Raw genomic sequence first — 18,490 nt, 5'->3', positions numbered from 1 at the left:
TTCCAAAAGAAGGAACAGAGGGGGCCAGGTGAGGATATTCCAAAAAAGGCCCAGTCCTCTGTTCTTAACGCTACCTCGCTAACGCGGGAAATGGCAAATAGTTTAAAAAAAAAGAAAGAAAATATATACATATAAATATTTATTTTATTTATTATACTTTGTCGCTGTCTCCCGCGTTTGCGAGGTAGTGCAAGGAAACAGACGAAAGAAATGGCCCAACCCCCCCCATACACATGTATATACATACGTCCACACACGCAAATATACATACCTACACAGCTTTCCATGGTTTACCCCAGACGCTTCACATGCCCTGCTTCAATCCACTGACAGCACGTCAACCCCGGTATACCACATCGCTCCAATTCACTCTATTCCTTGCCCTCCTTTCACCCTCCTGCATGCTCAGGCCCCGATCACACAAAATCTTTTTCACTCCATCTTTCCACCTCCAATTTGGTCTCCCTCTTCTCCTTGTTCCCTCCACCTCCGACACATATATCCTCTTGGTCAATCTTTCCTCACTCATCCTCTCCATGTGCCCATACCACTTCAAAACACCCTCTTCTGCTCTCTCAACCACGCTCTTTTTATTTCCACACATCTCTCTTACCCTTACGTTACTCACTCGATCAAACCACCTCACACCACACATTGTCCTCAAACATCTCATTTCCAGCACATCCATCCTCCTGCGCACAACTCTATCCATAGCCCACGCCTCGCAACCATACAACATTGTTGGAACCACTATTCCTTCAAACATACCCATTTTTGCTTTCCGAGATAATGTTCTCGACTTCCACACATTCTTCAAGGCCCCCAGGATTTTCGCCCCCTCCCCCACCCTATGATCCACTTCCGCTTCCATGGTTCCATCCGCTGCCAGATCCACTCCCAGATATCTAAAACACTTCACTTCCTCCAGTTTTTCTCCATTCAAACTCACCTCCCAATTGACTTGACCCTCAACCCTACTGTACCTAATAACCTTGCTCTTATTCACATTTACTCTTAACTTTCTTCTTCCACACACTTTTCCAAACTCAGTCACCAGCTTCTGCAGTTTCTCACATGAATCAACCACCAGCGCTGTATCATCAGCGAACAACAACTGACTCACTTCCCAAGCTCTCTCATCCCCAACAGACTTCATACTTGCCCCTCTTTCCAAAACTCTTGCATTTACCTCCCTAACAACCCCATCCATAAACAAATTAAACAACCATGGAGACATCACACACCCCTGCCGCAAACCCACATTCACTGAGAACCAATCACTTTCCTCTCTTCCTACACGTACACATGCCTTACATCCTCGATAAAAACTTTTCACTGCTTCTAACAACTTTCCTCCCACACCATATATTCTTAATACCTTCCACAGAGCATCTCTATCAACTCTATCATATGCCTTCTCCAGACCCATAAATGCTACATACAAATCCATTTGCTTTTCTAAGTATTTCTCACATACATTCTTCAAAGCAAACACCTGATCCACACATCCTCTACCACTTCTGAAACCACACTGCTCTTCCCCAATCTGATGCTCTGTACATGCCTTCACCCTCTCAATCAATACCCTCCCATATAATTTACCAGGAATACTCAACAAACTTATACCTCTGTAATTTGAGCACTCACTCTTATCCCCTCTGCCTTTGTACAATGGCACTATGCACACATTCTGCCAATCCTCAGGCACCTCACCATGAGTCATACATACATTAAATAACCTTACCAACCAGTCAACAGTACAGTCACCCCCTTTTTTAATAAATTCCACTGCAATATATATATATATATATATATATATATATATATATATATATATATATATATATATATATATATATATATATATATATATATGTATATATATATGTTTGTTTATGGATGGGGTTGTTAGGGAGGTGAATGCAAGAGTTTTGGAAAGAGGGGCAAGTATGAAGTCTGTTGGGGATGAGAGAGCTTGGGAAGTGAGTCAGTTGTTGTTCGCTGATGATACAGCGCTGGTGGCTGATTCATGTGAGAAACTGCAGAAGCTGGTGACTGAGTTTGGTAAAGTGTGTGAAAGAAGAAAGTTCAGAGTAAATGTGAATAAGAGCAAGGTTATTAGGTACAGTAGGGTTGAGGGTCAAGTCAATTGGGAGGTAAGTTTGAATGGAGAAAAACTGGAGGAAGTAAAGTGTTTTAGATATCTGGGAGTGGATCTGGCAGCGGATGGAACCATGGAAGCGGAAGTGGATCATAGGGTGGGGGAGGGGGCAAAAATCCTGGGAGCCTTGAAGAATGTGTGGAAGTCGAGAACATTATCTCAGAAAGCAAAAATGGGTATGTTTGAAGGAATAGTGGTCCCAACAATGTTGTATGGTTGCGAGGCGTGGGCTATGGATAGAGTTGTGCGCAGGAGGATGGATGTGCTGGAAATGAGATGTTTGAAGACAATGTGTGGTGTGAGATGGTTTGATCGAGTAAGTAACGTAAGGGTAAGAGAGATGTGTGGAAATAAAAAGAGCGTGGTTGAGAGAGCAGAAGAGGGTGTTTTGAAATGGTTTGGGCACATGGAGAGAATGAGTGAGGAAAGATTGACCAAGAGGATATATGTGTCGGAGGTGGAGGGAACGAGAAGTGGTAGACCAAATTGGAGGTGGAAAGATGGAGTGAAAAAGATTTTGTGTGATTGGAGCCTGAACATGCAGGAGGGTGAAAGGAGGGCAAGGAATAGAGTGAATTGGATCGATGTGGTATACCGGGGTTGACGTGCTGTCAGTGGATTGAATCAGGGCATGTGAAGCATCTGGGGTAAACCATGGAAAGCTGTGTAGGTGTGTATATTTGCGTGTGTGGACGTATGTATATACATGTGTATAGGGGTGGGTTGGGCCATTTCTTTCGTCTGTTTCCTTGCACTACCTCGCAAATGCGGGAGACAGCGGCAAAAAAAAAATATATATATATATATATATATATATATATATATATATATTTTTTTTTTTCAAACTATTCACCATTTCCCGCGTTAGCGAGGTAGCGTTAAGAGCAGAGAACTGGGCCACTGAGGGAATATCTTCACCTGGCCCCCTTCTCTGTTCCTTCTTTTGGAAAATTAAAAAAAAATTGAGAGGGGAGGATTTCCAGCTCCCCGCTCCCTCCCCTTTTAGTCCCCTTCTACGACACGCAGGGAATACGTGGGAAGTATTCTTAATCCCCTATCCCCAGGGATAATATATATATATATGTCTGTGTATGTGTATGTATAAGTGTATATGTATATGTACATGTATAAGCATTTATGTATATATGTGTGTATATGAGTGATGGGTCTTTCTTAGTCTATTTCCTGGCGCTACCTCAATGACAAGGAAGACAGCAACCAAGTAAAATAAAATAATAAATAAAATACTAAAGCACAACAGAGACAACTCACCTTTGACATTACAGGCTTATCCTCCTCTTTGTCAATGGGTATGGAAGTTGAGTGGACCCATGTGGCTGTGCATAAATGTCGTAATCTCACATATGAAGACTGTGGGACCATGGAATCACCCCGTATTAAAGTGGTAGGCTCAAGCTCGAAGATAGATGCAATGTCATTACTTAATGGTACCGAGACCAGCTGATAGACTGGACCCCCATTAGGATCTGAAAATAAATTATTATGATGCTAAAATATACACACCAAAGGATTCATGGTTATCTGAAATTAATATCATATGTACAAAATGGAGGAAAATGTCAGCCATGTCACTAAGAAGACCACACAAACCACACAAATATATTCTCAAAATAAGTTTATAATGTATGTCTATCTACCTCTCTATCTACATTTCTGAAGCCCTTTCCCCTTGGGAACTCCCTCAAAGGGGAGGCCACTGCAAAAGAGTCTCCATTACTATTGAACTCCAGTGCCGAAGCACTTCTTACCCTCCAGCGTCTCACCCTTAACAGGGTGATGACAGAGGGCACCGCAAGCATAGTGTTTTCAGAAGCTCCTCCTTAATGTCCCTACCAGCTACTTCTACCAAATGTATCTACCTATTTTTCCTGTATAAACAAATTCATCTAATCATCTATCATCTCCACTTTTTTTCCTTAGGGAACCCTTCTCCCATGAAATTAAAAGATAATACAAGATTTGTATATAACAAGAAAGAGTGGCAAGACATGTCTGAATTCTTTAGAATTATATGCAAAATAAGTCACATAGAATAGGTATATAATTCATTCAATTTCTGTGAAAGTAACAAAAGAAGAATTAGCACTCATGTAATCTTTCATATGATCAAGGACAGAATTTTTCCATATGAAAAAATCATATTCCTAATTAATATGTAACAAACTAATATGGCTCTTTTTAATGTAAGAATACCTTAATATCATGTTCATAAACAAAATTACCAATGAAATTCTTAAATTCAAAACAAAACTGTATAAAGTTACTGAATGAAGTCAATCTACACATATAGCTGTAAATCTGGACACGTTAAGAAAACCAAACAGAAGCATTTATTTAGAAACTAAACTATACTCACCATGGCACTTTAGTTATCCTACTAATTAGGTCAAGATTAAAGACTCAAGCAGAACTTCCTGTATAACAAGTGTGATGCATAAAGGAATTTTTCAGTGTGTGCATATATATATATATATATATATATATATATTATCCCTGGGGATAGGGGATTAAGAATACTTCCCACGTATTCCCTGCGTGTCGTAGAAGGCGACTAAAAGGGGAGGGAGCGGGGGGCTGGAAATCCTCCCCTCTCGGTTTTTTTTTTTTTTTTTTTTTTTTTTTTTTTTTTTCCAAAAGAAGGAACAGAGGGGGCCAGGTGAGGATATTCCAAAAAAGGCCCAGTCCTCTGTTCTTAACGCTACCTCGCTAACACGGGAAATGGCGAATAGTTTAAAAGAAAAGAAAGATATATATATATATATATATATATATATATATATATATATATATATATATAGTGAGTCAGTTTTTGTTCGCTGATGATACAGGTGGTGGCTGAATTTATGTGAGAAACTGCAGAAACTGGTGGGCTGAGTTTGGTTTAAAATGGTTTAAAAAAGAAAGTTAAGAGTTAAAAGTGAATAAAAGCAAGGTTTTTTTAAAGTAGGGTTGAGGGTCAAGTCAATTGGGGGTGAGTTTTTAAAGGAGGGAAAAAATGGGGGGAAGTGAATTTTTTTTATTTGGGATATTAAAATTAGTTTTAATGGAAAAAAACTGAAATGAATTTTTAAAATCGGGAGTGGATCTGGCAGCGGATGGAACCATGGAAACGGAAGTGGATCATAGGGTGGGGGGGGGGGCGAAAATTCTGGGGCCCTTTAAGAATGTGTGGAATCGAAACTTATCTCGGAAAGCAAAAAAGGGGAGTTTGAAGGAAAAGTGGGTTCAACAATGTTTATGGGTTTCGAGGCGTGGGGGATGGATAGAGTTTTGCGCAGGGGGTGGATGTGCTGGGAGATGATAGAGTTGATAGAGATGCTCTGTGGAAGGTATTAAGAATATATGGTGTGGGAGGAAAGTTGTTAGAAGCAGTGAAAAGTTTTTATCGAGGATGTAAGGCATGTGTACGTGTGGGAAGAGAGGAAAGTGATTGGTTCTCAGTGAATGTAGGTTTGCGGCAGGGGTGTGTGATGTCTCCATGGTTGTTTAATTTGTTTATGGATGGGGTTGTTAGGGAGGTAAATGCAAGAGTTTTGGAAAGAGGGGCAAGTATGAAGTCTGTTGGGGATGAGAGAGCTTGGGAAGTGAGTCAGTTGTTGTTCGCTGATGATACAGCGCTGGTGGCTGATTCATGTGAGAAACTGCAGAAGCTGGTGACTGAGTTTGGTAAAGTGTGTGGAAGAAGAAAGTTAAGAGTAAATGTGAATAAGAGCAAGGTTATTTACAGTAGGGTTGAGGGTCAAGTCAATTGGGAGGTGAGTTTGAATGGAGAAAAACTGGAGGAAGTGAAGTGTTTTAGATATCTGGGAGTGGATCTGGCAGCGGATGGAACCATGGAAGCGGAAGTGGATCATAGGGTGGGGGAGGGGGCGAAAATTCTGGGGGCCTTGAAGAATGTGTGGAAGTCGAGAACATTATCTCGGAAAGCAAAAATGGGTATGTTTGAAGGAATAGTGGTTCCAACAATGTTGTATGGTTGCGAGGCGTGGGCTATGGATAGAGTTGTGCGCAGGAGGATGGATGTGCTGGAAATGAGATGTCTGAGGACAATGTGTGGTGTGAGGTGGTTTGATCGAGTGAGTAACGTAAGGGTAAGAGAGATGTGTGGAAATAAAAAGAGCGTGGTTGAGAGAGCAGAAGAGGGTGTTTTGAAGTGGTTTGGGCACATGGAGAGAATGAGTGAGGAAAGATTGACCAAGAGGATATATGTGTCGGAGGTGGAGGGAACGAGGAGAAGAGGGAGACCAAATTGGAGGTGGAAAGATGGAGTGAAAAAGATTTTGTGTGATCGGGGCCTGAACATGCAGGAGGGTGAAAGGAGGGCAAGGAATAGAGTGAATTGGAGCGATGTGGTGTACCGGGGTTGACGTGCTGTCAGTGGATTGAATCAAGGCATGTGAAGCGTCTAGGGTAAACCATGGAAAGCTGTGTAGGTATGTATATTTGCGTGTGTGGACGTATGTATATACATGTGTATGGGGGGGGTTGGGCCATTTCTTTCGTCTGTTTCCTTGCGCTACCTCGCAAACGCGGGAGACAGCGACAAAGTATAAAAAAAAAAATATATATATATATATATATATATATATATATATATATATATATATATATATATATATATATATATATATATATTTTTTTTTTTCATACTATTCGCCATTTCCCGCGATAGCAAGGTAGCGTTAAGAACAGAGGACTGGGCCTTTGAGGGAATATCTTCTCCTGGCCCCCTTCTCTGTTCCTTCTTTTGGAAAAAAAAAAAAAAAAAAAAAAAAAAAAAAAAAAAATTTCATACTATACGCCATTTCCCGCGATAGCGAGGTAGCGTTAAGAACAGAGGACTGGGCCTTTGAGGGAATATTCTCACCTGGCCCCCTTCTCTGTTCCTTCTTTTGGAAAATTAAAAAAAACGAGAGGGGAGGATTTCCAGCCTCCCGCTCCCTTCCCTTTTAGTCGCCTTCTACGACACGCAGGGAATACGTGGGAAGTATTCTTTCTCCCCTATATATATATATATATATATATATATATTCCAAATAAAAGTACAAAACACAAAGAAATGGTTTCTAAAAGGCTGCATCTTTTCTTTAGCATTTTCGAGTAGTATAAAAGCAAAAGATTTGAAGCACTAAAAGGTTCCATTAAGGATGAAGGACTTCCACATTATTAGCTTGTAATCACACTTCTGAAAGCTCAGTAAATATCATGCACCATATTTTGGTTATTTTCTGTAATAAGAACCGTGAAGCGATTGTGGCTGATGAATCACTGGTAAATCAATGAAATGCAAGGTCATGATGATTTTGAAATTTCATAGTCGTTTTTTTTCAAATGGTGTACAAAGATGAACTAGATGGTATGCTTAGTCACATGTCAGAACTTTAATACCAAAACCAAGACTTATCGATATAATGAAACAAAGAAACCAAAACCCAAAAAATTAAATGTTCAATCGGACAACCTTGCATACAATAATACAACCCATAGATGTCACTCTGACAAGTGATACCCACACCACAATCTTGTTAAAGCATGTAAATAGTACAAGCAGCAATCTATGTTTTACAATTAACAATACCTGCAGCTCCCCTCCATAACCCAGTCTTTCTCCTCCGGCCGTCCGAACTCCCAGAGTCAACTGATTGTTGCTTCAATATTTGCTCTAGAAAGGGACAATTTTGTAGGTTGGGAGAGCATTGTGGCAACCCAAACCTACTTTCAAACTAGCTTTCACTACTAAAATCTAAAATTCTTACGATTAAAAAGCAAAAAATTACAAGGGGGTTAAAGGATACATTATACCATGTGTGTATACAGATATATATGCATATATATTGATGTATATACATACAAAGTGAGTATATCACATGTAGGTCCAAACTTTACAATGGATTGACAACTGTACTTTCCTGTAAAAACCCTGTGATATACAAAGCCACTGAAATTTATGATCAAAAATAAATAAAAATCAGACTATTCAAAATTCACTGTGATGAGTGTACACAGACCCATAACATACATGGCCAAAAGCTGTGCTGCATTCTGTGATGAATGCAATAAGTGTAGACATATGAGATGTAGATGGGAAAAAGGGGGGATTACAGATGATATGAATAGTTGGTGTGTGAATGGTGAAATTGTAAGAGTAACAATCCAATGATCTTTGTGTGCTTGGCTGGAGAAAAGAATTAACAGCTGACAGGTGCAATAATACAATATTCAGATCAGCATAACAAGTAGTTTTATCTGTAAAGGAACAAGAAATATCAGAACAAGCATGCTTTCAAATGCTTAAGATTCAAGGAATTTCAGCAAGATTTAACAGAAAATGATGTGCAGCTTCGATATGCATCAAAAGGGGATGATGATAGCAAATGTTTCCTTGGTGTTCTGATTGGCATTGCTAACAAAGATTTCATGCATGGGCCTACCCAGGGTTGAACCCCTGGCATGGTAGTTACCCCACAGTTCAATCTCTCCTCTGGCTGATTGACACAATTGGTACCTGGTTTATTAAGGCAAACACAGGAAATGGCAATCAAGTATATTAAATAATTTTTTTTCATACATATTCGCCATTTCCCTAGTTAGTGAAGTAGCATTAAGAACAGAGGACTGAGCCTTAGAGAGCATATCCTAACTTGGCCCCCTTCTCTGTTCCTTCTTTTAGAAAATTAAAAATTGAAGGGGGAGGATTTCCAGCCCCACTCCCTCCACTTTTAGTCGCCTTCTACAACAAGCAGGGAATATGTGGGAAGTATTCTTTTTATCCTTATACCCAGGGATGAATAAATGAATATGAAACATATCTATCATATTTCATTTATTTTACTTGATCATTGATTCCCGCGTCAGCGAGGCAGCATTAGGGAACAGACGAAGAAATGGCTCATCCACTCATATACACATACATATATACATAAATGCCCATACACATACATATCAACATATACATACACACACACACACACAGACATATATATATATACACATGTATGTATTCATACTGACTTGCCTTCATCCAATTCCTGGCACTATCCTACCCACAGTAAACAGCATCACTACCCCCTGCTTCAGCAAGGCAGTGCCAAGAAAACAGACTATAAAGTCCATATTCGTTTACACTCATTCTCTAACTGTCATGTGTAATGCACTGAAACCACAGCTCGCTATCCACATCCAGGCCATGCAGACCTTTCCATGGTTTCCCCAAATGTTTCCCATGCCCTGGTTCAGTCCATTGACAGCACATCGACCCTGGTATACCACATCATTCCAATTCACTCTACTCTTTGCACACCTCTCACCCTCCTGTATGTTAGAGTCCCAATCGCTTAAAATCTTTTTCACTCGATCTTTCTAGATGACAGAGCCTTAGAGGGAAAATATCTTCTCTTGGCTCTATGCTCTATTCTTTCTTTTGGAAAGTAACACAAGAAGGGAGCACTTCCAACCACTGACTCCCATCCCTCTTGGCCTTCTATGACATGCTGGGAATATGTAGGCAGTCTTCTGTCTCACCTAACCCCAGGAAAAGAAAAACAATGTATACAGCAAAGAAAAAATGAGATATCTAGTGTGTATATATCGCTCAAACATTACCTTTGTATGGATTTAGAAGCAGATTACTTTATCAATGAGCTGGAAATAAAGTCTCAAAATATAACTTTGATCTATCATTTCAGAAATCACCATCTTTCTTTAATTTGTAGCCTCTTCAAAACTTCTTTCTATCCTTTTTCATACTTAAATTCTTCATCATGCAGGTATGTTCAATGTCCAAATAATAATGGCTGGCTGTTCATTAGATACACTCAAAATTAAAATGGTTTTAGGTATATTCTCCTAATTCATACCTGTATCACATATTGGCATTAATACTGTAGTTATGTTGATCTAAGTAATGACCAATTTGGGACAGTCAGATGCAGTGGCAAAACTTGCAAAACCTTTGCAGTCAGCGAAATCACATACAGAAAAAATAAACATGATTGTACATAGTGTTTCTAATGTAGACATAGGAGGCATTCAAACATGCTTAATTACAGTAGTTTCCTTCCACATAAATGAAAAACTTTTCTCAAATCTTGCCTAGATTAGAGCAAAAGCCTCTTGTGCAGGATATCCTTTAGACCGACTGCTAACACATAATTTGCATATCAAACACACAAAAAAGTCTTCTGAGAAAAGCCTAGTTATCATACAGCACTGGTGGCTGATTTGGGTGAGAAACTGCAGAAGTTGGTGATTTAGTGTGGTAAAGTGTGTGAAAGAGGAAAGCTGAGAGTATACGTGAATAAGAGCATGGTTATTAGGTTCAGTAGGGTTGAGGGACAAGTCAATTGGGATGTAAGTTTGAATGGAGAAAAACCAGAGGAAGTAAAGTAATTTAGATATCTGGGAGTGGATTTAGCAGCAGATGGAACCATGGAAGCAAAAAGAGTCACAAGGTTGGGAAGGGGGCGAAGGTTCTGGGAGCGTTGAAGAATGTGTGGAAGGCGAGAATGTTATCTCTGAGAGCAAAAATGGGTATGTTTGAAGGAATAGTGGTTCCAACAATGTTATATGGTTGCGAGGTGTGGGGTATAGAGTTGTGCGGAAGAGGGTGGATGTGCTGGAAATGAGATGTTTGAGGACAATATGTGGTGTGGGGTGGTTTGATCGAGTAAGTAATGAAAGGGTAAGAGAGATGTGTGGTAATAAAAAGAGTGTGGTTGGGAGAGTAGAAGAGAGTGTTTTGAAATTGTTTGGTCACATGGAGAGAATGAGTGAGGAAAGATTGACAAAGAGGATATATGAGCCAGAGGTGGAGGGAACGAGAAGTGGGAGACCAAATTGGAGGTGGAAAGATGGCGTGAAGAAGATTTTGAGTGATTGGGGCCTGAACATGCAGGAGGGTGAAAGGTGGAGGGAACAAGAGAAGTGGGTGACCAAATTGGAGGTGGAAAGATGGAGTGAAAAAGATTCTGAGTGATTGGGGCCTGAACATGCAGGAGGGTGAAAGGCGTGCAAGGAACAGAGTGAATTGGAATGATGTAGTATACCGGGGTCAACGTGCTGTCAATGGATTGAACCAGGGCATGTGAAGCGTCTGGGGTAAACCATGGAAAGTTCTGTGGGGCCTGGATGTGGAAAGGGAGCTGTGGTTTCAGTGCATTATACATGACAGCTAGAGACTGAGTGTGAATGAATGTGGCCTTTGCTGTCTTTTCCTAGTGCTACCTCACACACATGCAGGGGGAAGGGGTTTTCATTTCATGTGTGGCATGGTGGCGACGGGAATGAATAAAGGCAGACAGTATGAATCATGTACATGTGTATATATGTATATGTCTGTGTGTGTGTATATATATATATATACGTTGAGATGTATAGGTATGTATATGTGCGTGTGTGGACGTGTAGGTATATACATGTGGTTGTGGGTGGGTTGGGCCATTCTTTCGTCTGTTTCCTTGCGCTACCTCGCTAACGCAGGAGACAGCGACAAAGCAAAATAAATAATAAATAAATATGTGTGTGTGTGTGTGTGTGTGTGTGTGTGTGCATGTTTTCAAACAAAAACCACAAGATTTTGAAGTCAACATATGGGACGATTAATGTAACATGCAAGGTGCTAAACTTTGGCAATCCAACAGTACTGTTGCTCAGCTTATATCAATAGTTTGAGGACAATTCATGGTGTGAGGAGGACTGATCGGATAAGAAATGATAGGTAAGAAAGAAATGTGTATGTATGAGAGAGATGAAGAAGGTTTACTGAAATGTTCAGGACATATTATGAGGATGACTGAGGAGATGATTAAGAGGTTATACTTGTGGTGATGTGAGAAGGAGATGGAGTGAGTATTTCGAAGGTTTGTTGAATGTGTTTGATGATAGAGTGGCAGATATAGGGTGTTTTGGTCGAGGTGGTGTGCAAAGTGAGAGGGTTAGGGAAAATGATTTGGTAAACAGAGAAGAGGTAGTAAAAGCTTTGCGGAAGATGAAAGCCGGCAAGGCAGCAGGTTTGGATGGTATTGCAGTGGAATTTATTAAAAAAGGGGGTGACTGTATTGTTGACTGGTTGGTAAGGTTATTTAATGTATGTATGACTCATGGTGAGGTGCCTGAGGATTGGCGGAATGCGTGCATAGTGCCATTGTACAAAGGCAAAGGGGAAAAGAGTGAGTGCTCAAATTACAGAGGTATAAGTTTGTTGAGTATTCCTGGTAAATTATATGGGAGGATATTGATTGAGAGGGTGAAGGCATGTACAGAGCATCAGATTGGGGAAGGGCAGTGTGGTTTCAGAAGTGGTAGAGGATGTGTGGATCAGGTGTTTGCTGTGAAGAATGTATGTGAGAAATACTTAGAAAAACAAATGGATTTGTATGTAGCATTTATGGATCTGGAGAAGGCATATGATAGAGTTGATAGAGATGCTCTGTGGAAGGTATTAAGAATATATGGTGTGGGAGGCAAGTTGTTAGAAGCAGTGAAAAGTTTTTATCGAGGATGTAAGGCATGTGTACGTGTAGGAAGAGAGGAAAGTGATTGGTTCTCAGTGAATGTAGGTTTGCGGCAGGGGTGTGTGATGTCTCCATGGTTGTTTAATTTGTTTATGGATGGGGTTGTTAGGGAGGTGAATGCAAGAGTTTTGGAAAGAGGGGCAAGTATGAAGTCTGTTGGGGATGAGAGAGCTTGGGAAGTGAGTCAGTTGTTGTTCGCTGATGATACAGCGCTGGTGGCTGATTCATGTGAGAAACTGCAGAAGCTGGTGACTGAGTTTGGTAAAGTGTGTGAAAGAAGAAAGTTAAGAGTAAATGTGAATAAGAGCAAGGTTATTAGGTACAGTAGGGTTGAGGGTCAAGTCAATTGGGAGGTGAGTTTGAATGGAGAAAAACTGGAGGAAGTGAAGTGTTTTAGATATCTGGGAGTGGATCTGGCAGCGGATGGAACCATGGAAGCGGAAGTGGATCATAGGGTGGGGGAGGGGGCGAAAATTCTGGGAGCCTTGAAGAATGTGTGGAAGTCGAGAACATTATCTCGGAAAGCAAAAATGGGTATGTTTGAAGGAATAGTGGTTCCAACAATGTTGTATGGTTGCGAGGCGTGGGCTATGGATAGAGTTGTGCGCAGGAGGATGTATGTGCTGGAAATGAGATGTTTGAGGACAATGTGTGGTGTGAGGTGGTTTGATCGAGTAAGTAACATAAGGGTAAGAGAGATGTGTGGAAATAAAAAGAGCGTGGTTGAGAGAGCAGAAGAGGGTGTTTTGAAATGGTTCGGGCACATGGAGAGAATGAGTGAGGAAAGATTGACCAAGAGAATATATGTGTCGGAGGTGGAGGGAACGAGGAGAAGAGGGAGACCAAATTGGAGGTGGAAAGATGGAGTGAAAAAGATTTTGTGTGATCGGGGCCTGAACATGAAGGAGGGTGAAAGGAGGGCAAGGAATAGAGTGAATTGGAGCGATGTGGTATACCGGGGTTGACGTGCTGTCAGTGGATTGAATCAAGGCATGTGAAGCGTCTGGGGTAAACCATGGAAAGCTGTGTAGGTATGTATATTTGCGTGTGTGGATGTATGTATATACATGTGTATGGGGGTGGGTTGGGCCATTTCTTTCGTCTGTTTCCTTGCGCTACCTCGCAAACGCAGGAGACAGCGACAAAGCAAAAAAAAAAAAAAAAAAAAAAAAAAAAAACTTGTCAGAAATAAAAGAAAACAAGGAAAAAGGGCAAATCAAGGAAAACGTGGAAGGATGGAGAGAAAGATCCTTTGAGGCAAAGTGGTATACTACTGAACAATGTGCCACTAATGAGTTGAACAATGGAATACAAGGCAGTCAAGGAATACCACAGAAAGGTGTGTGGGGCCTGACTGTGGAAAGGGAATCTGGTTTCAATGCATTATACGTTAGAGCTAAAGCGTGGATGTGAGTGAATGAAGCCACTTCTTCATCTGTTACTGACACTACCTTTCTCATGTGGGAAATGGCAAATATTTGTGAAAAAAGTATCCAACTTAGTTAATACGCAAGAATACCTGTGTTTTAAGTCTTACCTAGTTAAGTATAAAAACCTCTTCTACAATCTTTGAGTCAGAGCTGAAACATAACTTAATTGACCCATTAAAAAACAAAAGCCTCACTTTACTAAAACACATTAGATATCATACCTATGATATCTGTCCAGGTGAAAGACAATATTTGTCCAAAATATTGCCATGTATTACAGTAAACAATAAATCTTAAGTAGCACAAATCAGCATTTTGTGAAAATAACAAAAAGCTGTTCATATGAAGAGCAGTAGTTCGGATGACAAAATGTCAATACACTGTAGTTATTGTCAGCTTAGCTTCCTTTTTCAAGGTGGTTGGAGAGCATATATCAAAGAAAAAATGAGATGTTTAGTGTGTATATATCACTCAAACATTACCTCTGTATGGATTTAAAGGAGATTACTTTATTAATGAACTGGATATTCAAAAGATTCCAAATCCCAACAATTAATACAATTAGTTAGCAAAAGAAAATATGTGAATTATGATACTTCCAATATTCCCAAGAAAGGCTACTTACAATCAATGAAAAAGAAAGTTAATTCTAATTAACAATAAACCAAATACGATTTACAGTGGCTTGCTGAGAATTTTGCTGTCTAGCAAGTGGCACAAGTATACAAGTTACCAGCTCAGGAGCAGACACTAGGGTAATATCTACTGAGCCAGAAAAAGAACCAAGAGCATGGTTAATGCAGACAGCAAACTTCAATTCAAGAAGTGGTATGACAGAGAATGAGCAAGACATGGAAACCCCTATGTATAACTCCCTCTAGTACAATACAAATAAGCAATGAAAATAGGCAATTAAAGAAAAATAGGTCAAGTTTCCAGGTCAGACTTAAAGAGTATTTCAAAGTCAAACTGTTTTAAACTATAATCTGTCACGTGACTACATGAAAGCATTATCATCCAAGAAATGAAAACAGTACTCTTGACAAGAGTGAATCAATTTCTCTTTGCAGCTGGTGTAGCTGCTCTGAGGGAAAAATCACAAAGGTTGACTTAGCTATTTGTGTAATACAAAGTCTTGAAATTCAATCTTATGTTATTATGACATGATGTATGTTTACTGTGCAGAGTAGCAGAATCACAGAAGCAATCAGATGAGATGGAAAAATCATAGAGCTTTTCAGAAGTTAGCCTTCCCTACTCAGGACACATCCATCTCACTGGGAAATCCTACCCAAATATGAGTTTACATAGGAAGTTATGATGAAACAAAACATACATAAAGCTAAAGAACACAAAACAAACTCAAAAGTTTTATAAAAATACAGGGTTATCACAAGCATATGAGCAAACTGGGTGCAATGCAGGAGTTGTGTAAGTGAGGCAGGAAGGGCAAATGGAGCTACATGCCTCAAATGACATACTCAATATCCAAAAGACCTTAGTGCGTGTGAAAAACTTTCATCACACCATACTTATACTGAAGAGACAACGCACAAATTATAAGTTTATGAACCAACAATCCCATTTATAAAATAATGGTTACAGATTACACACCACTATTCTAGCATAGAAAGTAGGAAAAAATGCAATAAAATAACTACCTCTTAGCTTTGTTCTTGTGGGATCAGGAGTGGGGTCATCATCAATTTCAGCAGCCAAGTAATGACCAGTGGCAAGATGCTTAAAGCGAAACAATGAATTCCAGTGGCCTGCTCCACCTCGAGATGGGTCATGCTGTACAACCTTGATGAAAAGAAAATACGAATGTAATATGATATTAGCAACATCTCATATTTTCTCAAAGACAAAAGAATAAGGAATCTAAGGGTTTTCTTATTGCTCATTTGCTTTGGCTTCCAATGACATCCTTACGAGACTGCCAAAATTATAAATATGTATCTATAATCCTTTAATTTCAATGCTATTCACAAGGATTGGATCAAAGGCCATGGTGCAAACATCTAACCTCAACTTCCCATAATGCCTTGCTGGAAGTTGCAGCAGTGGCAGTGGTTCGTCCAGTTGTCCTGAGAAAAACATGTTGCTTCTTTTTGTACTCATCCATTGTAAGAAATTTCTCTTGCTCAGCATGAAAGAGACGGATCACATCCCCTCCCTTCAATACACCTTCCAAATTTTCCTTATGCTCCAGGAATAATGATATCTTCCAGCATGTATTTGAATTTAACACATTAACCTGGGAAACACACACAAGTAGTTGATTAAACTAGAGAGAACTCAAAGACAGGTCATTATATGGAATGTAAACTAACAGACAGAGTTATACAAGTATAACTGCAAGCAGATGCTTGCAATGTTAAAGTATAAAATAACAGCATAACTGCAGTAAGCTATCAAAGGCTAAGCAATGATGAAATTGTAGAACACAGAGCAAGTGATTAAAACTGTGATTGGTAGAATCAGCAGTAGCAATAAAATTCTAAAAAGGTGGTTAACCAAAATTTGAAAAAGGAAATGGGGATAACCTGGTGGTCTACATACTGAACAGTGTATTACAAGTACTTTTTATGGACACCACTGATTCATAAAATACAATACACAAAGTCTGAGTCAACAAGGATGATTCCAAGCTTTTTTTCAGTTATGTAAGTGGGCATAAAACAGAAGTATCATTATATCTAAACGTATACTAAGGTCTGAATGGGAGGAACAGTGAATAGATATGCGAGAGATGTAGGAAAGGAACAACCACCAGATGATATAACAAAATTAAGCAAGAAACTTGTTAAAAAAATCTAAAGAAGTACTCTTATAGTATAAGAGTGGTAGATGAATGGAATAAAATGACTGAGGATATGGTTGATGCAGACAACATACATAAATCTAAAAATTTTTGTAAGATAGTGGAGAATGTGCAAGGGATGGGGCCCCATAAGTGTAAAACTCCCTCCACATACACTATAAACAATAGATGACAACAGTAAAGAGAAACAAGGAAAAAACCCCGAGGTGAATTACATGACAGTAATAGGTAAATTGTAGCAAATGATAGATAAAGTTTTTGACATTATATTGAATACATACAGGAGTCTAAGTGTTTTTCATAAGAGCAGTAAGAGAAAGTTGGTTTTATTACAGAAACCTCTTTCAACACTTCAAAGTTTGCATGACATAATTTATATGAAATCAATCAGTTGCATTAAAGACAGAGGACTTGAACTAAGTAAACCTAATCCATTTCAAGTGCCCATTTTGCAGGAGCCCCAGTAAAAGGGGTCCTAGGTAATCCCAGGACCCTTTCTTAAAAAGGGTGCTGAAATGAAATAAAAATCATCAGTCAACATGTTGGCTTAATCATCTTTATATTCACCTAGCACTCCTAACTAAAACTTCATCATACCAGTTAGAAAAAAAAAACACTCAATTCTCATGTGAAAATCATGAATGTCCTCATAACTTTTGTATGACCAAATTACCTCTTTGCATCCTGGATGATCCCGCAAGTCGTGTGTGCTTGACACATGAAGCTGCTGACCTGCATTCACTGGGCTTAGAATAACTTTGTCCCCAACTACCACATTGTCACCAGGATTACGAAGCTTGTAGTAAGGATTGATATAGAACCACGAGCCTTCATTGCCATTAGCATCCAAATACACTCGCATGGCATTCTTCTCCAGCAGTGCTGGTAGTCGCTTGTTTACTGTCAGGTACTTGTTGGACTTTAAGTGAAGTAACTGTAAAGCAAAATCACATATCAGCTAAGTCAGTACCAATGCAAAATCAAACCTCAATCCAAGAAAACCCAACACTAGTATGAATACATGACAAGTTAATATGTACTTAATATTCTAAGCTAGAATATCAATAACTTGTACAGTTTTAGTGAATTGATGTTGTACTACAGCTATCACATCCTGGCCAGTATGGGTTTAGTTTATGGCATAGTTTGTTCTTCTCCATCCAGTAAAAAAGCAATAAGTATTTATGAGTACTTAAGATTTTGCAATGAGGCAGTGCAAGCACTTAGTTCTTGCCACTCATGTTACCCATATCTGATGCTCCCAGGCAACCATCCAAATGCTTACCATACCAATAATGCTTTATTTTGATTATATGGAGATTGAAACACCACTTTAACTGGAGTTAATGTTAGCACACAGTATACAACTAGCCAATGACAAAACAAAATCTGAAATCTCACTGAACCGTAGTTGCAGTAAGCCACAAAACTCATCTGGATGTTGTTAGGATCAAGACACAGCCCTCTCATAAGTAATGATGATAACAGAATGGACCACTTATGAGATGGTGGGGACAGAACATAATGCTCACCTGATGGTAGT

At 39.5% G+C, this 18,490-nt stretch overlaps 1 protein-coding gene across 1 annotated transcript in view; it reads right to left on the bottom strand.

Moving 5' to 3' along the window:
* Positions 1–18,490, bottom strand: part of Itpr (Inositol 1,4,5,-trisphosphate receptor) — a 266,291-nt gene that overhangs the window by 225,928 nt on the left and 21,873 nt on the right. The window contains exons 6-10 of the mRNA XM_071662011.1: positions 17,621–17,881; positions 16,150–16,380; positions 15,785–15,926; positions 7,761–7,844; positions 3,434–3,648 (exon numbers count right to left, since the gene is read on the bottom strand). Coding sequence (XP_071518112.1) covers positions 3,434–3,648; positions 7,761–7,844; positions 15,785–15,926; positions 16,150–16,380; positions 17,621–17,881 — 933 coding nt within the window. The remainder of the gene's footprint in view (positions 1–3,433; positions 3,649–7,760; positions 7,845–15,784; positions 15,927–16,149; positions 16,381–17,620; positions 17,882–18,490) is intronic.

This window comes from Panulirus ornatus, chromosome 5 (assembly GCF_036320965.1).
Source record: "Panulirus ornatus isolate Po-2019 chromosome 5, ASM3632096v1, whole genome shotgun sequence".
Lineage (NCBI taxonomy): Eukaryota > Metazoa > Arthropoda > Malacostraca > Decapoda > Palinuridae > Panulirus > Panulirus ornatus.
Note: the sequence above shows the minus strand (reverse complement) of the source record. Positions and strands in the feature narration are given on the sequence as shown.